The sequence below is a fragment of the Hipposideros armiger genome, unplaced genomic scaffold (assembly GCF_001890085.2).
Source record: "Hipposideros armiger isolate ML-2016 unplaced genomic scaffold, ASM189008v1 scaffold_357, whole genome shotgun sequence".
NCBI classification, from domain to species: domain Eukaryota; kingdom Metazoa; phylum Chordata; class Mammalia; order Chiroptera; family Hipposideridae; genus Hipposideros; species Hipposideros armiger.
Window position 1 is genome coordinate 543,064 of NW_017731707.1, and position 22,570 is coordinate 565,633.

The following is a 22,570-nucleotide window of genomic DNA, read 5'->3' on the forward strand; positions in this document are numbered from 1 at the left end:
TTAAAATGATGGTTGACCCATGGAAATAAATGTTTGAAGGAAAGCGTGAGGAAAACAACCACATTTAGGGTGTAGAAGAAATGAGGGAGCTTGTGAAGAAGCACTGAAAGTGTTAAGACAAATTTATTATTTTGGATTCTGAAGAGTGGAGTAGTAAACAGTACCAAGTACCGCCAAGAACAAAAAGATGCTGAATTTTGATTATTTGATCAACAGACATTCATGTTTTAAAAACATCTTTGAGCCTGGTGGAGAAGGAAGTAAACTTTTCAAGAGGTATGGTGTATAGTGAGGAAGTGAAGGGGAAGTATTAACTTTTTAGAAGTTTAATGAGAAAAGAAGAGACAATAATAGTTTGAGGCAAGGATAGCAATGTAAGAGTAATACAGAGTAGTGGGGACAGGAACATATTCGTTGGGCTAGGACCCTGTGGACAAGGACAGAGTACATTTCCTAGAGGGATAATTGATGGAGAAAGTTCATAGATGAAAAAAGAAGAAATGAAATCATGAACCCAAGTAAACAGGGTTGGAATGGGAAAAGATATTTTTGCCTAAGAGGTAAATAACAGAAGATAGATGAAAGTGTGAAAAAAATTGAAGGTAGTAGAGAATGCAGTCAAGAGTTTCTGGGAAGATGGCATCAAAAGTGAAGAAAAGAAGCCCCTCCCAAAGCCAAAGCCAAACCAAAGGCTTTGAAGGCAAAGAAATCAGTGCTGAAAGGCGCCCACAACCACAAAAAAAGAAGATCCACATGTCTGTCACCCATTGTCTGAAGGCCCAAGATACTTCAGCTCTGAAGGCAGTCCAAATATCCTCGGAAGAGTGCCCCCTGGAAAAACAGCTTGACCACCATGCCATCAGCAAGTTCCCCCTAACTACCAAGTCAGCCATGAGGAAGATAGAAGACAATATACAGTACTTGTGTTCATTGTGGATGGATGTGAATGCCAGCAAGCACCAGATCAAACAGGCTGTGAAGAAGCTCTGTGACATTGACATGGCCAAGGTCAACACCCTGATCAGGCCTGATGGAGAGAAGCAGGCATATGTTCGACTGGTTCCTGACTATGAAGCTTTGGATGTTGCCAACAAAATTGGGATCATCTAAGTGGAGTCCAGCTGGCTAATTCTAAATACAAAATTTGTTCACTGTTAAAAAAAAAAGTTTCTGGCATGGCCTCCATCTTCCCAATAAACTAGAAGTCAGCAGCAGGGTGATAGAAACTTGTGGTGTGGGAGAGAAGTTCAGAATTGGGGCTGTGGGGCATGTTATGGGCAGTCATGAAGATACAATTTTTTTAAATAACCAAATGGCAGTGGCAGCTTACTGTAGTTGTTGTGGTTAGAACTTCTGTTGTGCACTTAAAATGCATGCAGGCTAAGGAGTTATTTTGTACTGTGATGGGTGGACAGGAAAGAGCCACTGAAAATTATTTGCAATTGATATTTTCAGTTCCATAGAAGTATATATTGGATTGTCGGAAAAGTCATGATACATTTTTGCAATGAACAACAGAAAAATACATCATGACTTTTCCAACAACCCAATAACTTGGATTGGAATGGGAAGAAAAGTGAGGCAGAGGAAGCCATTATAGTAGGCCAAGTGTCATGTGGTAAATACTTACTGGAGCAGAGAATGAAATTAAAATGTGAAGTGAGATCGGATTGTTTATTATCAGTTTGCATGGTTCTTGCATAGTACTGTACCAGGTTTAAGCCATGTTAAATACTTTAACCCTTTGGATCATTTACTCTTTGAGGAACTATGATCTGTCCATTTTTGTACTTGATATCACATTCAAATCCCTCTTATTAAAATGATGTTTTAAAATCTAAGCCTGTATCTATTTTTACCTTAATAAAAATTGTAGAGCAAAGAGCACATTATGTAGTGCTTTTCTCCAATGCTTGATTAGTTTCCAACTATGTTTAAAAAGTTAATGCCTTGTTAAAGAGATGGAATAATAAAAAAAATTTTAAAAAGAGATGGAATAATAGTTTCAAGTAGTTGTTACCAATTTTATAGATGTGAAAGTAGAGGCAACTTGTGAGGGAGCATTGCACATTGCAAATATTAGATATTTCTTGAATTCAATAAAAAGCCATTTATGGTTACCAAATTATTATTTATTTATTTTATTTTATTTATTTATTTTTTTTTTTGGTCCCTTGAATACCTGGTTTCCTCCTAGTCATTGCAATAAAAGCCTTTGGAATTTTCCTTTCCTGATTAGCAAGACTTAGCTAGGGTGGGAAAAGTCTAATTATAAAACTGCAAAAATAAGATTTTTTTTTTGGTTTTTCACCTAATTTCACCTGTTAAAGATGAAGTCAAATTTAGATCCCTTAAACATAAAACTAGTCTGCTCATTGAAACCCTGTCAATACATATTATACTCTGCTCTTAATTATGTTGATTTTATTTTTCCGTTTTTATTCTTTGTAACCAAGCTGAAGTATTAAGAATTTTCTTTGTTTTTAATCAAAGTTGTCCATTACAACTTGGGAGTGTTTTCCTTGGCTGGGAGGAAATATAAAAAATAAATACTATTTAAAGGTGAATAATTCACATTCTTCCTGCTTAATCGAATAAATGAGGTACAAATGTTTGTACCTTTCAAGTTAAATTCTAAATTGTAACTATATATACATGTATAGAGACATATACACGCATATACATATAGTCTAGCATGATTTCTTTTAAGTATGAAATGGTTTGATACAAAAGCATCTTGTATAGTTAAAATAATTGGAATAAGATTTTTTTTTTTAAGATTTTTTTATTGGGGAATTGGGGGGATGGGAACAGCACTGGGGAATTGGGGGAAGGGGAACAGACAAGTTGTTGTCATTTTGTTCTTCAGTCTAGTTGTGGAGGACGTTGCTTCACTGGCCCAAGTTGGCACCATCATTGCGCTCTTCCCGGGTGAGGCAGATCAGTCGCCGGCTTCTGGACGGCCGCACACTGCGGCTGCTGGCCGCTCACGCTGGTTGCTGGCTACACACGGTAGCCCATGGCAACCCACTGCAGCAGGGGCTGCAGCCTATACCATCGCCAGCGACTTATGGCAGCCCAGCTCCAAGTTGAGCTGTTGTTCAGCATCTTAGCTGTAGAGGGCAGTGTCACTGGCGCTCATATGTGGGATCCGAACTGGGGCCCTCTGGCGTCCCAAGCCAGTTCTTAACCATTGTGCCATTCGGCAGGCCCAAGATTTAATTTTTATCTTGAGTAATTGGACTAATAAATTGTAGCAATAAATTATGTATGTTGTTGCCTGAATGCTGTTCAGAAGTGATTTGAGGTAATTTTATGGAAATAATCGAATTCAGTAACTTACTTGTTTATAACTGCAGATACTCAATGTTCTACTAATAAAATGATAGTATAAAGACGTAGGGAATAGAGTAACTTTCATGATTTCTTTAGCAAATGTATGGTGATTTATGAATGCTCTATTATATAAAGGCTTTTTGAAAAAAGAATTGTCAAACAATTTTGACTGATGTGCGAAATCTATTAGACTACAGAAATTAATACTACTATCAGCAGGTGCACCAAAGCTGTGCCCATCAAATGCCACTCTGTGACCTAATTTTAAACTGCACCTGTGGAACTAGTCCTTTCCTCTCCTGATCCTGCATTATAAATGTAAATAATAAATACATTTGGAGTTTTCCTTCATAAAGGCAAAATTTAAACCTGAATATAATACAATGCACAAATTTGTAAGATTTATGCTTCTCTTTTGAAATATGTGTATTTAACAGTCATGGTGGTTTTTTTCATCATGACTCATTTTTGTAATTTCACTGATGTATTATTTATAGCTTTTGCTTTTGTATCTAGTCTTTCATGCATTTTACCTGCACCTGGATCATGAATAACTTGTTTTTTAAATTTCAGTAAAGATGTTGATGGGTTCAAATTTTTCTCTTGAATGCTTAAAACATTTGAATATGTCTAAAGTACATAATAGAAATTCATTATTTTGGCAGAATTATAAGGGGAAATGTAAGTATCAGAATTTAATTTTCTTCCCCAGTAGATTTCATAAATATCTTTTGACTTCATCTTGAAAAACACTGTAGGTATGTCTGTTCACCATTACCCTGCTCCAGAAAAATAAAATAGCACTTGGCAAAATGAAAAGCAGTGTATTTAATGAGAATATTTATATTATCCACATCAGAATAGCCAATATGTCTGACTTACAAAAAATATGATGTTCTTCTTAATGATTTAGGTCATTGTCATACCAACTTTTTTTTCATGCACCCACAACAGAAATAGGATTATAGTTTTTGCAGACTACTTTGGGGAGTATGAGGACCCTCTTTTTAATATCAAAAATAATTGTGCCCTTCCAAGGTTATATATAGCTCACATACAGTAATGCTTGTACTTATAAAATGTATTTATTAGGAAAATAAATTTATACCATATAGATTCAAAGGTTAGAATTTCTGTGTTGGAGGATAAATTTTTATCATTTGCAGTGTTTATTTTAAATCCAGTATTATGATGCTGTGGATTGCAAATCAAAATCAAGAGACATTCCACCATGGTAAAACAATAAACTAACAAAGATTTAACTAGTTGAATCTTCCTTTTAATCAGCCTTCTATACAACATAGGAAAAAAATCTATCTCTACTATGTGGGTTAAAATTAGAAACATACTTTTATGTCATTGAAGACATGTATTTATGTTCCTGCCTGTAGAAAATCTCTGTATCTACACCATGGGTCATATGGTTTGAGTGTTTTTTTCCAGTAGTAATGGTGGTTAAATCCCAGGAAATTCTTACTCTGTGTGTTTATATTCTTTGGTGTGTGTGTGTGTAATATTTTAATAAAAAATATTGTTGAGCCCATTGTGTTCAGGACACTGTGCCAGGTGATGGGATAATAGAGGAAAAAAGAGCGAGCCCCTATCCTTATGGGACTTTCACAGGAAGAGATAGATAATAAATAAACACCATAAAAAGAAGATATTTACAGGTTGTGATCATTGGTATCAAGGGAATAAACAATGTGATGTAATGGAGAATATCTGAAGGTGAAGAAGGTTTTCTCTGAGGATGTTATTAGAGCTGAAGTCTTAAAAATGAGAATGAACTATTTAGAGAGAAGAATATTCCTTATAGAAGTGTAGCTGTTACAAAGCCCTGTGAAGAAAGAACTTGGTATGTTCAAGGAATAGAAAAGAGACTAAGCTATATGAGGTGCAATGAACAGGGAGAGTGTTGTGCAGTAAAGTGGAAGAAATAAACAACACCTAGATCATAGCATGCCATGTGGACCATCCTAGAGTAATGAGAAGCCATCAACGGGGAATCTGATTTAGATTTTACAAACATCACTCTTGGAGCTGCATGGAAAGTGGGTTGAGAATAGTGGAAGTTAAAAGTTAAGTATGGAAGCATGGAGACCAATTCTAAGACTGGAAGTAGTCCAGACAAGAGATAGTGGCAACTTGGATTATGGTAATGGTAGTGAGGATGGAGAACATCAGGAGAATTTGGGAAGTATTTAGAGTTGTAGATGAATCAGGAATGAGAATAAGGGAGAAATCAAGAGTGATTCGATTTGGGACTTGAGTAACTGGGAAAAGAATAGGACAGTTCACTGATGTAGGGACAAACAAAGGTGGTTGTGTTTTTCTGAGTTTTGTTATTGCTGCCTGTTTTTGCTTGTTTGTTGGGGTCCTTAGTAATTCTGAGATTCTTAATCGAGATATGTAAACCTGGAGCTGGGCTGCCGGGAGTCGCCAGCGACAGCATAGGCTGCAGCCCCTGTGGCAGTGGGTTGCCATGGGCTACCGTGTGTAGCCAGCAGCCAGCATGAGCGGCCGTCCAGAAGCCGGCGACTGATCTGCCTCGCCCGGGAAGAGCGCAATGATGGTGCCAACTTGGGCCAGTGAAGCAACGTCCTCCACAACTAGACTGAAGAACAAAACGACAGCAACTTGTCTGTTCCCCTTCCCCCAATTCCCCAGCACTGTTCCCATCCCCCAATAAAAATCTTTTAAAAAAAAAATTGTTCAGCTCTTAGAATTGCAGATATAAGAATATGTTCTAATAATTTAGTGAAAGCTAACTCTAAACCTACATTTTGTTTAATCTGTTAAAAATCATCAAAATAAATATCACCTAATTGAAAGAAACTGGTGCAGAACCAAGTGATGAAGGAAAAGCTTTTTATATTTTCCAAATTTTAAACTTGATGTAAAAAAATATATGTATGTATAAACATGCTTTACCATGTTTGACTTCTTTATTCTTGTAATTTTTTCTAAATGTAGAGGAATGTAAGAAATACTGACTTAGGGCCGGCCGAGTGGCTCAGTTGGTTAAGAGCTCGCTCAAGAGTTTGAGCTCTGATCAACAGCGGTTCGAGTCCAGCCTGAGCTGAGCAGCCGCTGAGCTGCCAACAGGTAGCAGGATGGCTCAGCTAAAAAAAAAAAGAACAAGAAATACTGACTTACCTTTTTGTTCATTGGGAAATAAAGGACACTTTGATTTCATCAGGATTCTTAGTAAAACTAAGAAATCTGAGCGTTTTACTGTTCTCAGTAAACCAACACAGGTAAATCCATTGATTTTTCAGACAAATATCTATTTCTTTGTACTGTTTTCTCTGCATGCAAGGTATAATAAAAATTAAAACTCTACTGTCCTTACTATTGTCTTTAATTAATTCTTCCTTTCTGGGGATAAAGAGTGATAGAAAGGAATTTATACATATCTTACATAGTTTAATAAATATTTTAAATTTAGTTTTGTTCAACTTTTACTGATTAGTACACCTTTTAAAATTTCTCTAATTTATTGAAATAGCAAAATGAGCTTTTCTACTTAATAGTGCTCTAACTTAAAATTTTTTCTCATACTGGGCTTTAAATGAAATAAATTGGGGTTTAAAGCAGAAAAATGATAGTAACATGTCAAATACGCAGCAGAAAAAAATTCCTCAGTGACCTGGAAAACCATCTTAAAATAAGCAGTGATAAGAAACAGGTTTTTTCCTTTGGACAGTTTGTCATTTGAGTGAACACCAGCTGATTTTTTTTTTCCCTTTCTTTTCCACATAATATAGTATGGGTCAGTTAATAAGTATTTCATATGCATTATTCATAACACCTTATCTTTGTTAGATTAGGTCAATATTATGTAGTGCTTTATAATAAAGTAAAGAAAGAAATGGAAATTTGCCAAATCATTTTTGTTCATTTTGGTATATATTTCAGGAAGCCGTAACTAAATGAAAATCATAGAAAATTTTTTAAAAAGCAATTTGATGTTAAAATTGACTAACAACCAGGCCTCCAAGTGAAAACATTTTATGATTTCTGAGAGTGGGATAAATTACATCATTCTTTCATGAAGGTCTTGTTGCCTTTTTCCTCTTCATAGTTCTGAATAACTGTGACATAATCATTTCCAGAATTTTATTTATTACACCTTATTTCTTTTAGCCGTGCGTGCGTGCCTGCGTGTGTGTGTGTGTGTGTGTGTGTGTGTGTGTGTGTGTGTGTGTGTGTAAGTAATGCAAACTAGTCTATGGTGACAGAAAAGTGGTTATCTGGGGCCAGAGGCATGAGGAATCTTTTGACTGTGATGAAATGTTTGGTCTCAATCTTGATTATTTTGGTGGTTTCTGAGGTATACAGAAAGATCTATCAAAACTCATTAGTTACACATTTTAAATTTATGTAGTTTGTTTTATAGAATTTTTCCTCAGTAGAGTTAATAAGGAAGGGAATCCATTGGAATCTAAACAAAAAAGTACACTTTTTTCACATAATAAATGCAAATAAGGGCTTGAAAGACAACCTGGGAAGTGTGACCATGAATCTTTTTCTAACTCCTCCAAGTAAAACTAATTTCTTTAATTGCACTTCTGTTGTACTCTGAAAACTTAATTGTGTTTACTAAAATATTTTCCTTCTACTTCTGTCTCCTTAACTGTGAATTAGTTACCTTTGTGTGTTCCTCCGACCTAGCTCAATATGGGCACCCCCAAAAAAAGTTTGATAAAGAAAGGAGAATGAATGCTAATTTGGTCACAGATGTTGAAATAACCTTGACTAGCTGATTATGCAATGTATATCATTAAGAAAATATTACTTTTATTAAATAAAGTTTAACTTAGATTACTGGTGAGCTAAAGAAAACAATTTTGCTGTATAAATCTGTTATGGATTCATAATTTATAGATCTTACATGAATATATATATATATATTCCAGAGTTTCACTGGAATAGAAACTCTGTGAAAGCAAGGCCTCTCACAGTCCTGTTTATTTCATACATTTTGATGATTGGTTGATGGTTGCTTACACAGTTGGGATTGTTATGTCTTCTTAACATCACGTAATGTCCTGCTTTATCCCTGTAATATTGCTTGTTCTGTCATATACTGTGTCTGATAATATAAGACACAACAAATTTTCCTTTGATTAGTGTGTTTACATGACATAACTTTTGCCATTCTTTTATTTTTAACTTGAATGTTTGTATATTTAAAGTAGGTTGTTTGTAGATAGTATAGTTGGGTCTTGCTATTTATCCAATCTGACCATCTCTACCTTTAAAGTGGGATGTTTAGACCATATGTGTTTAATGTGACTTTTATGCGGTTGGCCTAAAATCTATTATCTTGCTAGCCGTTTCCTGATTGTCCAAACTATTCTTGGTTCCTCTTCCCATTTTCTTCTGCCTGCTTTTGGGAAAAAAAAAGGGTAATTTTTATTTCTCTCATCTACATTATTGGCTTGTTAGTTATATCTTTAATTTTTTAGTGGTTGCTGTGCGGTTAGCAATATATATCTTTAACTTATCACAGTTTACCTTTAAATATTATATCATATATAGTTTAATTACCTTACAATTGTATTCTTCAATTCTTCTCTCCCATCTAGTGGAGCAGTCAGAACACATAAAACATTTATCAGTTAAGTTCGCCATCTTATATGGGCATGGCTTGTGGCATTCTGAAACAATTACAATAGTAACATCAAAGATCTCTTATTGCAGATCACCATAACAAATATAATGATACTGAAAAAGTTTGATATAATTCGAGAGTTACCAAAATGTGATACAGAGACACAAAGTGAACAAATGCTGTTGGAACAATGACTCCAAAAGACTTTTTTGACACAGGGTTGCCACAAACCTTTAAATTGTAAAACATGCAATATCTGCAAAGCGCAGTAAAATGAGGTATGCCTGTTTGTCATGTATTTTGTTGTTACATATGGTAGAAACCCCACAATATATTGTTAATTTTACTTTAGACAGTTATCTTTAAAATTAATTTAGAAGAAAAACCTTTTTATATTTACTTTCATTTTTATCATTTTCACTGTTCTTTCTTTGAATAGATCCAGATTTTTATGTTGTATTGTACATGTTCTGCCTGAAAAACTTTTTTAAACTTTTTTTTTATAACAGATTTGCTGTCAGTGAATTCTCTCAGCTTTTATTAGTTTCAAAATTTCTTTACTTCACCTTAACTATTGAAAGATATTTTCACTGGGTATGGAATCCTTGGTTGACAGGATTATTTTTTCCCCCATACCTCAAAGATGTCTTTCCATTGTCTTCAAGCTTGCATAGTTTTGGATGAGAAGTCTGCTGTATTTTTTTTGTTGTTGTTATTCCAAATATAAATATTGTGGGTTTCTTTTTTCCCCTCTGCTGCCTTCAGGAAATTCCCTTTTTTTCTTAGATTTTTCAGCAGCTTTGATATTTGGTGTGTATTTTTATTTTCTTGTCTTTGAAAGAGTTCCCTAAACATCATAGATTTGTGGCATGATATCTTTCATTATTTTTGGAAAATTCTCAGCAATTACTTTTTAAATGTTTTTTTCTACCCTCTTCTCTATGTCTTCTTTTTCTGGAATTCTCATTATACTTATATTAGACCATTTACTATTTTCTCTCAGCTCTCAGGTGCTGTGGGTTTTCCACCCCCAACTCTTTTGTCTGTGTTAGTGTTTTAATATGTGTTGACCTATAAGTTCACTGAGTTTCCCCTTGGTTTTGTTGAGTCTACTTATTCAACCTGTTAAAATAATTCTTTGACATTGTGTTTTCATTTCTAGCATTTCCACTTAACTCTTTATAGTTTCTATTTTGCTGCAAAATTCCACATCTGCTCATGGATATTATTTACCTTTTCCACTAAATCCTTTAACAAATTAATTATAGTTATTTTAAAGTCCCTATCTGACAGTTCTAACACCTGAGTCACTTATGAGTCTTGTTCTAATGACTCATCTTTTGACAGTGGATTATTTTTTCCTCCCTTTTTAAAATTCATCTCTTGATTTTTTATTGAGTAATGGACATTGTGTGTAGAAAAACTAGAGATTGACATTAACAGCATTTAATCTCTGGAAATAAGCATACTTCCTTTTATTTCAGGAAATAGTATAGGGTAGAGGTCCAGCCAATCTAGTCAGAAGTTGAACTCGATTCACATTTGCTGTTGCTAACTTTACTTCAGTTCAGTAGTCTTCAAAATCCTTCAGTAGCAGGTTCTTATTACCTTGTGCTTAGAATAGGGGTGCTGGAGGACTTCTTTTAGTGTTCCTGCTTTCTATTCGGCTTTTAGCCATCTATGCATGCCTGAAGCACAGAGGAATTCTCTTCTCCCAACAGTAGACTACTGTTGACAACTGCCATGCATAGCATCCATCACTATTACTATTAGTCTATGGATCAGAAACCCATTTCTAAACATTTTGATACTAACTAGAAAAAACTCAAAGATAGCAGATTAAGTAATAAGGGTAAAAAACAGTAGTTTTCCATTGGCTATGCCTATGTCACAGTTTGCTGTGTGTGATTAATTTATTGATTAACTTGAGTCCTGTATTATACTTGAGATATATTTTTAGTGATCTGAGAACCATAATTCCTGTGAGAGTTGTAAAATCTAAATATATAGTAAAGGCTTACTTAAATTTCAAAAACTGATTTTTGGTTTTAAAAAAATTATGAAACTTGAATATTTCACATTGTTTATGTGAAGGAGTATATTAATTTCCTAGGGATGCTATAACAATGTACCACAAACTGTGTGGTTTAAAACAGCAGAAATGTATTGTTTTACAGTTGTGGAGGCTGTAAGTCCAAAATCAAGGTGTCAGTGGGGCCATGCTTTCTCTGAAGCCTATAGATGAGGAGGCTTTTTTTTGCTTCTTCCTAGCTTCTGTGGCCTCAGTAATTCCTTGGTTTGTGACAGCAAACTCTAATTTCTGCCTTTGTATTCTTCCTTTGTGTTTTTACATCTTCACATGGCATTCTCCTCTTTGCATCTCTCTCTTATAAAAAAAAGGATACCAATTATATTGGTGTCAGGACCCCAGCCTACTCCTTTATAACCTCACCTTAACTACACTTAACACCACTTAACTTCGGGGATATGTTCTGAGAAATGGGTCATTAGGTGATTTAGTTGTGCTAACATCAAAGAAGTGTACTTACACAAACCTAGATGGTATAGCCTACCACTGTAATTAATTGCGTGTGCTCTATTTTTATACGATTGGCAGCACAGTAGGTTTGTTTCCATTAGCGTCACCACAAACACATGAATAATGCATTGATTACAACGTTACAACATCACTAGGTGACAGGAATTGCTTAGCTCCATTGTACTCTTATAGGACCACCATCATATATGTGGTCTGTTGTTGACTAAAACATCATTATGTGGCACATGACTGTAATCACATCTGCAATGACCCTGTTTCCAAGTAAGGTCACATTCTGAGGAACTAGGGCTAGGAGTTGAACATATATTTTGGGGGAACACAATTTCACCCATATTACAGGAATAATGTCTGTCTCAGAAGCATACTCCTATATCAGTAACATCTCAAACAGATAAAAATATGAAACTACTGAATCTGAAAAGACAGGCAAAGAATATACTCACAAATAAATCTCCATGTCATGAATTTGTGATTTAACTTTTTAGGAAAAGTTTTGATGTTTGATTCTTTTCCAATTCAGGTAACTTTATTTTATTTTATTTTATTTTTTATTTTTATTTTTTAGCTGAGCCATCCTGCTACCTGTTGGCAGCTCAGCGGCTGCTCAGCTCGGGCTGGACTTGAACTGCTGTTGCTCAGAGCTCAAACTCTTGAGCGAGCTCTTAACCAACTGAGCCACTCGGCCGGCCCCTAGGTAACTTTAAAGATAGCAATTTTTAAAATCACATTTTAATGAAAATATTAGATTGTCGGAAAAGTCATGACGTATTTTTTTCTGTTTTTCACTGCAAAAATGCGTCATGCCTTTTCCGACAACCTGATATTTACAAGCTCTATCTGCTGCTTACTTTTATTATTCACATAGAATTCTGGTAAATTAAGTAATTCAGTCATTTCCTTAACTCAGTAATGGAATAGTTGGGGAATTTTCAGTAATATTTTTTATTTAACTTTCCAAATCATCTGAATTTCAAAAGACATGTGGCTGGCATACACTGAGAACTAATGAGCTCTATGAAGTTTAAAATCTAGGATTCTACTCTCAGTTATAGTGTGGTACGGACTAAAAAGACCCAGTCGTATTTGTGTCCCTATACTTAAAATGAATCTAAGTTACTTTTCATATTGTTTTGAAATCCTTGCTCAGAATACATTATACATGTTCAAATTCTATCACAATAAAGTATTTGTTCTTAGAGGTTAAACAGTGGCGGAGTAGTGGAAACTAAAGGAAAAACCAGGAGGAGCTTGATTAAAATACATTTTATGACGGCACCTTTGTAATGTTATCACTGTTTGCAAACTAATACTAGTAAGGACTTCAGTTATAATTGTTTTGACTTTAAGCATCTATTCTGGATCATCTTTCTGTTCACTAAGGAAAAGCATGTCAAAATTATGATTTCTAGACAGTGTAATATTTTAGAACTCAGCAGGAAAGTATTAGGAACTCAGCTTTACAGTTTGGCTTGTAAAAAGAATTTCTGACTTATTTGTCATTAGTCTTTAAAGTATCTAGTAATAGTTACTTGGGAAAAATAAAAATAAGTACCTCAGTTATAATGATTGAAAACTAAAGCAGCAAAATTCAAGGGTTTTTTTAATGTGTAAACGCACACAGCATGTATTAAGTACTTCTATGTGCACAACACGGACACGGTAGAAATGAATAGGAGTGTCAGATCTAAAAAGACATGCAGTCTCTGCTTCTGCTTCCCCTTTTCTAGATCAGGAAACGGACATCAACAGAGATTAAGAGCTCTCCTATGGTCAAACTTAACAAAACCCCAAATCTGGAGACCATGTTATAGCTATTTTATAAGTTATTACTTCTGTGATAGTACAGTTCTTTCTAATATTAAAATCTACCTTACCTCATTGAAATTCTTAAGTTAACATTTCAAATTTTACGTAACAAAGAAATTCTACTTCTCATTGCAACAACCAAGGCTAGTCCCAGAATTTCATCATTAGGTGGTCTTTCCATTCAGGTCCTCAGAAACCTTAGCTTATGGACATATCTACAACTTCCTTTACTTGAAGAGAAACATCTCACCTTCTGTTGAAAATAAATCTTCTCACTTTTCATCACCCTTAATTAGCTGTAATTGAACTTAAATTACAGTATGAGTTACTGAAAATAATTGGGAAAAGATGCATGTATAATTCTACATCAAATAGTGGAGCAGGTGAAAAAAGTGAGGAAGAGTGTATCTTCTATAGATGTCTTCTGCTTTCTCTCTGAAGTAGGAATCATGGCTTCGGTTAAGAACGCGGAGATTAAGAAAGGAAGAGCTTTAGAAAGCTGTGGTTATTTGGATGGGTCATCATGGACAACGCGATGGGGACGTGGGAAAAGATTGTGCAGCACAGTTTGAGGGCTTGTCCATGTTTATAAGGCCTATAACTTGACAAAGTTAAAAGATTGTATAAATTTGTTCATTCTTTACTCTGCTTCTAAATATTGTTCTTTAAAGCACATCCTCCAGGAGTTTTAGAAATTTCTCATCTCAAAATGGATCTCAATGAATATATGACTCTCCATGAATTTTGATATGGATATAAAAATTGTGATTGTCATATGCCTCATTAAGGTCTTACCAATTAAATAATAAATAGATTTTGTCTAATGACTTCTATTTGGTTGCATTTCGGGCAGACAGCTTTTATATAATATAGATTGATCTTAATAGTTAAGTTCATGGATACCCTAAAAAGATTTTTTGGGGAAAGATACCAGAAAACTTTTCAGAGATGAATCTTCTAAAACAGATTCTCATTTATACCAGTGCCACGCTGTTGTCTTGCTGAACTTAATGGCACAGGTATTTCAATATTCCTTTTTCAGTGTTTAAAGAGGGAACATGGAATTAGAATTCAGATTTCCCAAGTTTTCGTTCACAATGCTGATATTTAGTCATAATTACTTTAAGCAAAGTCTGAGTTGAAATGTAAGAAAAAATAAATATGGTTTATAAGTTGTCTTCTGAATTCACTTATCAGAGCATTATTTCTAAAGTACATTTACAATAAAAGTTGTCTGTATCTATCTGCTCACTGCCGTAGCCTTCATTTTGGCCATCAGTAACCTTAAAAAGCCTTTGTCCCTTTATGCTCCATACCATCGTTAATTATGCCAAACACCCTAGCACTTACTGTAGTGTGTGTGCGTGTAGCCTATCTACAGCCAACATCGTTAATTAACACCTGCAAAGCCTTATGTGCAGGTGCTTTTATAGAAACCAGAGAGAGAGGCAGTGCACAAATCCATGACACTTTAGAATGTTAAAGGAAACTCTTTATTTGCTTCAACTTCTTTGAAAAACACAAAAGATAATTTATTCAAAAGTATCTCTGCACACATATATTTTTCTCCTGTTCCTCAATATAAATTCTTAACAAAATTTAGATGAAAGCGTATTAATATGATCAGCTCCTGCTGTTTATTTCTCTCATGTAGTCATAATTCTCTGGGGTGCTACATCATAATTATCACCACAGTAACCGTTGCTGATGTCACAAAGGGATTATTCCTTTTGGTGGGAAAGAAGTAGTTTGACCAGATGAATCCATAGGAACCAAGATCCTGTTGTTATACAAATAATTAAAGGGTGGAAGGAAAACTAAGATAGGCATTTGAGCATAATTCTTTTAAAATCGATTTTTAAAATTTGTATTTTATACGGAGAATTTCTGAGAAGAAATATGAAAAAGGTGATGTTTAAACCACAAAAGTGGAAGATAGCATGTAGGTTATAAACTTTTAAATAATAAATTAGTATTTTGAAAATTTTATTTTGGATAAATTGAACCATTGCAGATTATGGGCCTCTTTTATATCCAACACCATGCTGCCTCTCCAATTTTCCTCCCTAGGCTTTTCAAAGATTTGAGCCTTCTAACTTCTCTTTTGAGAAAACTGGTGATGATAGAAATGATAAAAACAATGTATTTGCTGATGCTGCTATAAGGCTTTTCTATAAGCATGAATATTAAAAAGTTCCAGAATTGTGCTCCAGTCATACTATTACATAGGTTTTATAGCCAGTTTCTAATTGCTACTCGGCTCTTTTTACATTTTTTTCTTTCAAATTCTAATATCTATGTATGCATCTGATTTTCTCTCTTTCTCTGCCTCCCTCCTTAAATTGAACTGCTGTGGGGTTTTTTGGCTTCGTTTGGTTTGGTTTGGTTTGGTTTTCATATACATGCTGTATACCTTTGAAACTCAATTAACTGCCTTATTGAATGTACAGAAAAGTGACTCATCAGTGACCTGCTCCTGTATATTCTGGTTCAACCTCCTGTATAAATAGGTTCAACTTCACCCATCAGATTGCCTAAACTTTAAAAATCAAATAACACCCAAGTGGTGGTGACGGGTTGAGCAGCAGGAGCTCACACATTTTGGAAATGTACGCTGGTTTTAGAGTTATGGTATTAGTTCGTCGGAGAAGTCATGACGCATTTTTGCAACGAAAAACATAGAAAAATATGTCATGACTTTTCCGACAGCCCAATATTATCTAGAAAGTAGAATAAGTACATGAACCAACAATACTATCTATGAATTATAAATAATAGCCCAAACCTAGAAACAACCCAAGTAATAATCAGCAAAAGAACAAATTGTGATGTGTTCATACTATTAATATTATACAGCAAGGAAGCATATAACAGAGTAGATGAATTTTACAAACATAACATTGAATGTAAGAAGATAGGCATAAAAGAATAAGTACAACATGATTTCATTCAAATACAGTTCAAAAGCAAACAAAGCTAAACCATGTGGTGGTGGTTAAAACAAAGAAAAGCACGCACATACACACGCTCACATTCATCCTGAAAGTGAATGTAATTTACCAAAATCTAGCCAAAGGCCCCATTGATTTAGTAAATACTGAGTGCCTACTATGTAGTAGGCATTTGCTGCCCGCAAGGAGGGACAGCCTATTTGGGGAAACATACAACTAAACCTGAAATTAGGAGACACTAATGTGTTACAATATTTGTATTCAGTGGTACTTTTAGGTCTGTTCCTCAACCTTAGCTGATAACTTGTACCTGATAATAAAATACCAACTTGGTTACAAGTTTTACTGCTTCCTGCCTTTGGCTACTGAAGAGTAATAGAAGTACAGTATCTCTGTAGATTTAAAGCCCTCTTGGTCCAAGTGTGAAGAAAGATCATACTTGTGCTGGAAACGACTTTGTGTGGCAGGTCATCATCAAGGAATGTAGCACAGCTTCAACAGTTGGTGGGATGCACTTTCTCCAGTAGTTGGATACCTCATAATTATGGAAAATTAAGATATAAATTATGTTTCTAAAGGTTACAATTTAGGATGCTTCACAAGCTAGAAGTTACTTATTATGAGAAGAGTTAAAAGTTAGCCTACATTCAGGGATATGAAAGTTTTGGGTAAAGAACATTTTGGAAATTATTTTTAAGTGAACAATAATATCACTCATGTTAATATAACATAAATCTATAGAGCTACCTTTACTGTGGTAAACAATTTATATGAACTTGTGCAATGACAGATGCCCTAGTATGTATTTGCAAATAATTTGTAAGATGCCTTTAAAGACCTACTCTTTAGCTGGCTTTGTTAGAATAAAGGAACACAGCATTACCATTTATTCCTTTGCTTCTTTGCATCCTCAGATTCTTTATACTATTTTAATAAAATGATCTTTGACCTTCTTTCCCTAGTTGATTTGTCAAAAGGGGAGCGGGGAGAGGGAGGGAGGGAGAGCCGGGAGGGAGGGCATAAACATTCCTAGAGTAGTGGTTAATATTTTTTCAACTCACGTATTTATTATTATATAGCTTTGCTTTTCTTCTCAAATTTGGTAATAATGTAATTTCTAATATAGAGCTTGAATTTGTGTTCTACATCCAACTCTTGATAACACGCATGTGAAGAGCTATGCTGTAGACAAGCCAAACAAGGCAGGGAGAGAGGAAGGGAATGGGAGAGAGAAGCAAAGAAAGAGGAGAACAGTATGGCTCTAAAACAAACACAAATAGGTAATTTGCCTTCTCAGTTGAGTTATATTCTTATTTATTGCATGTTTTTTAATTTTATGAACAAATTTGTTGAATAAATTTGTATTAAAGTTTATTGAATTGAATATTCTGAATATTGAATAGCTGAGTATTGCTAGGAAGACAGCTTAGCTTTTAAAATTCTCTGCAAATAGGCTCCACATAGTTTGTAAGACTCAGTTTCCTAGTGAATGAAATTAAGGCTTAGTTAGCGCTTCTGTAAGATTTCTAAGACCAAAGCATACACAGTTTGTATTTTGAAAGCCCTTATTTGGTCAGCAATTAAAATCACGTACTATATGAGCTTCGCAATTTAGGGATGGGATACACTGTATACTCATATTATTGAAGGTCTGAACATTTAGATTTGTTATCCTAGTTTTCAGTTTTCTCTGACATCATCCACATACAAATTGCTCAACAATTTAGATAATTCACAGTTATGTTATTGGAAAATAAAACTTTGGAAATTAGATTTCTAAATGAGATATGACCAACATTCTTGGCTGACTCATCCAACCAGTACCCTGGCAATTAAGAATTTTCTGTGCTCTTATTAGCTGATTAGCATACAGTCCTGTTCTGCATCTGTGTAACAATACAATAAGCTAAGAGGATACGGTATAGAACTAAGTGGACAAAACTGTTTTCATCTTAGTATGGATTTTCTTAAAATTTATCAAAATTATGAATTAAGTATTTATGAGGCGTTGTTTGTGTATGTGTGTGCTCACCACAAGAAATGATATATTTCATTGTCTAAAATGATTCTGCAATCATTAAAAATATGACCTTAGTTTCAGTTCTTTTATTAGGAAAATGAAAATCTTCTATTTACTAACTTTATAGCTATAATTCCTTTATGAGCCATTTCTTTTGCTGATTCTTTATTCTCCTATAGCTGCACTGTCCAGTATGACAGCTACTAGCCAGATTTGACTGGGCACTTAAAATGTGGCTAGTCTGAACATGTAACTGTAAGTGTAAAATACACTTGGATTTCAAAGATTTATTACAAAGGAGAGAGTGTAAAATATTTCATTAATAATGTGTATATTGATTGCATGCCAGGATGATCATAGTTTAGATATATTGGCTTGAATAAAATATATTACTAAAAAATTAATTTTTCACCTGTTTGTTTTTACATTTTTATTGTGGCTACTAGTAAATTTAAATTGCGTACATGGCTCACATTTGTGGCTCTCATATTTCTATTGGGTAGCACTGTTCCAGAGTCTGTCATATTTTATAAAGGGAAATCAGATTTAGAAAGACAGATATTCTTTCTTTCATGTCTTTCCATTTCTACGTTTAAAAGTTAGAAAGTATTCTAAAGCTATTTATATGTTCCAGTAGTTCAATGATATCTGTTCTATGTAATGCAGATGTACATATAACAAAATGTATATTTGACTGTCATTTGACCATTGGTTCTAATGTTGTATACTGATGTATTCTAGAATGGAGAGAATAAGGAAAGTGAAACACAAACTACCAAGAATTGGAAAAGGGAGCATGCGTACGGACTATAGAAAATGCCATTAAAAAGACCCTAGTCCTGACATTTATAGGAATTATATGTATATTGTGGTCTAGAAGTACATTGTGCCATAGACAATTTTCTTTAATAATAGCTGACTTTGAAAAACACTGATTGAAAGACATATTTAGTGGCTTCCAAGCTGAGGGGGAAAAATTCCAACAGAATATTAGTTCCAATTTTTTTTCTCTTACACAGAATTGTCATTTGTGAATGAGGAGGCAAAAAATTTCATGTGACAGTCATAAACTCCTAAGACATAGTGAAGTTCTTTAAGCTTCCTATATGATGCCAATGCAAATAATCTTTTCTTCTCTTAAAAAGTGATTGTCTCTCTTCCCCATCCCATCCCCATTTCCATGTTTCTTTGTTTTGTTCTGTTTTTCCAAAAAGACATATTTAATGCCCTTAGGTTTATTTTCTACATACTAACTAAGGAATAGCACTGTTATGTTTTGTATTTGAAATTGTAAGGTACATTTCTTTTTCTTTTATTTTTAATTTAACTCTTTGTTTTACAGATGAGGGCAGAAGTGCAGTTGACCAAGCAGGTGGTGCACAGGTTGTAATTGACCGTTTAAGGTCACTGTGCAGTAGAACAGACCCCGCCAATGAGAAGCTCTTGACTGTCTTTTGTGGCATGCTGATGAACTATAGCAATGAGAATGGTAAACAAAATTGAAAACTTGCTTTATCTCTGGGGGAAGAATTTAAAAAATCATCATTCCTGTAGTACAAACCAAGCATATTTAGAAAAATTATGAACCAAGAATTCATAATTGGCATATAAAATTAATCATTAGCCAACATTCAATTGCAGTGTTTTAAACAATACAGAATGGTCAAATTGACTAAATGGGACTAGTTTTTGACATGTTAATACCAAAAAACAAACAACAAAGAAATAACATAACGTGTGGTTTAAGATTTCTTGCTGTGAACATTTTAAAAATAAACAGTATTAAAATAGCTTTATGTTTATTACTTTATATTAGTACTAGGAATATCTTTAAAACATAAACACTGTCTATGTAAGTAAAATGATTTTATCTAGATACTATTATTGGGTTGTCGGAAAAGTCATGACGCATTTTTGCAACAAAAAACATAGAAAAAAATGCGTCATGACTTTTCCGACAACACAATAGATTTACTTGTAAGAATAAAAAATCTTTTCATTAAACCTGGCCTTATAAAATTGAAGTTCAGAGCAATTGCAGATAACTGATTTTAGAAATTTAATAAATACTTACAAGCAGAAGTTTCTTTTCTCTGTAAAACATTCTTAGAATCTAGCAACAAATGCGATGTCCATAATTTTCATATAGCCTATATGGTTATTAATTGAATGAACATATAAACAGTGGTATGAAGGCTTCACTATACTTTTAAATGTCACAAAAAAAATTCATTTATTATTATTTGAATACTATGAATTACTTCATGGATCAAGAGTTCAGATTCTGGTAGGTTTTTAGAAATAAGGCCTTTTTGTGGTTTCTTTCATAATGGCATTTTCATTAGTAGTCTTTGACAGAGACATTTTGTTTGTATATTGAACATGTAATATTATTCTTTATTTTCATGTGTTCTAGAAATACAAGGCCCTTTAGGCATATTTTTCATTTTTTCACTTTTGGTAGTCATGGGTCCAAAGAAATATTCTCAATAATTAAAAAAGATAAACTTAGATGACAAATGACTATTGACATTTAACCTGGTGTTAGAGATACAATAGCAAATGGCAGGGACTGCAGCCCTTAGTTTGGTCAAATACTGGCAAATCTTTTCATCTGGGGATGAGGGGAAGCTGAAAATCTGGCTTTTCATGTGACATATGCATTTTAAATGTGGGATTACATTTCTTTTTTTAGCACTGTACAGGCTTAACAGAATGTTTCTTCAGGTCACATCTATTCAAGAGACACAAGTTTTAAATCTCTGAGTTAAAATTAGCCATAATAAAAATTGTTTAAGTTTTCATTCCTCAAACAACTTGCCTATTAAACTCAAGCTAATAATAATTGATAGTTTTTATAGGGTCAATTAACGTCTATTTTTTTTTTTGCCCTCCGATCATTTTGCCCTAGAATCATTTTGAAGAGAAAATGTCCTAAATATAAACGGGAGAAACAGAAATGACAGAGTCTGGGGTAGGCTACACAGTGAATAGCTAGCTCCTGAATAATTGAAATTTGACCATGAGACAGGTATCTGGATTGCATTAAGAAATCAGTGGCCAGTTTTTCATGTTGCTTCCTTTCTCCTCAACTTCATTCAGGCTTAGACACCTGAGAAAGTGGGACAAGTGCTAAGTGAGAAAATGGTTTAGAAAAAAAAAAAGAAAGAAAGAAACGAGTCATGAAGTTTTAGCAGCTTTGGATATAAAAGAATGTGTCTTGTTATGCATTTAAACTAGTTGTTTGTCCTTTGAGGAAGCTGTTGCTCAGAAATCTGCAAAAGCTTATCAAATGGTTTAAATGGTCTTCAAAAACATCCCTAATTCCTATCCAAAGGAGACGGTAATTGAGTCCCTGTAATAGAATATCACAATGTGCAGAGAAATGATGATAAAAACATGACTGTGCACAGTCCAAATGCATAATATTTTTTAAATTTAATTGTAAGAGTAGGTTTTTTTCCTGGTGTGCAAATATTCCCAAGAAATAACTTAGATATTTTGGAAAGCTATATTAGCTCTTCTCAGAACATTATTAGAGCAGCGGTGTTTTTGTTCCATAATTCTAAAAGCTGCAATTTGAAAACAGCTTTTAAAATTTATTAGATAAAATAGAAGTAAAGTTATCTTTAGTATTTTAAAGGAACATTTAAATGCCAAACGTATAACTCTTATTTCCTCGGCTTCCTTTTATATTTGTCTTTCATGGGGATCCTACTTTGTGAAATGATTCTCTTTCTCCATAATACTCTTTAACTTAAATTATATATTTTTTTGTTTTGCATAATAATTAAATATTTTTGTTTTGTGTGTTGATTATTGACTTACTCTTTAAAATATGTGTTTAATGACTTCCCAACTTAAATACTAAGTCTTCTTGGCTAACCTCAGATCATTTGGTATTGCTTCTGTCCACCTAGATGAATCACTGAGCCAGAAAAAAAAAATGGAGCTTTTGAAACTTAGGAGGCACTCTTTATTAGCATTGATAAATAAAGTTCCTTTATACCTGTATTTACTATTGAATTTCAGTATTCAAACCTCTGCTACTTTGTGAGTAGAATAGTTGAGTGATAAAAACCTCCTTGTTATGCTAGCAGAAAAATTAATTCTACCCTTGTAACTTGAGCTTATTTATAGGGAATTATTTTTAGTTCCATTGATAAATTTTATTAATTAAAAAAGCAAGTACTGAACATGGTCACAAAGACCCACCAACATGGTTTCTCTGACAAGAATGTTTTCAAATTGTTTATTAGTCCTGAAAGTGAATTCACACC

At 34.0% G+C, this 22,570-nt stretch overlaps 1 protein-coding gene across 1 annotated transcript in view; it reads left to right on the forward strand.

Moving 5' to 3' along the window:
* The window catches only part of RAP1GDS1 (Rap1 GTPase-GDP dissociation stimulator 1), a 122,521-nt gene that overhangs the window by 53,389 nt on the left and 46,562 nt on the right, over positions 1–22,570 (forward strand). The window contains exon 5 of the mRNA XM_019661641.1: positions 19,633–19,779. Within this exon, the coding sequence (XP_019517186.1) occupies positions 19,633–19,779 (147 nt within the window). The remainder of the gene's footprint in view (positions 1–19,632; positions 19,780–22,570) is intronic.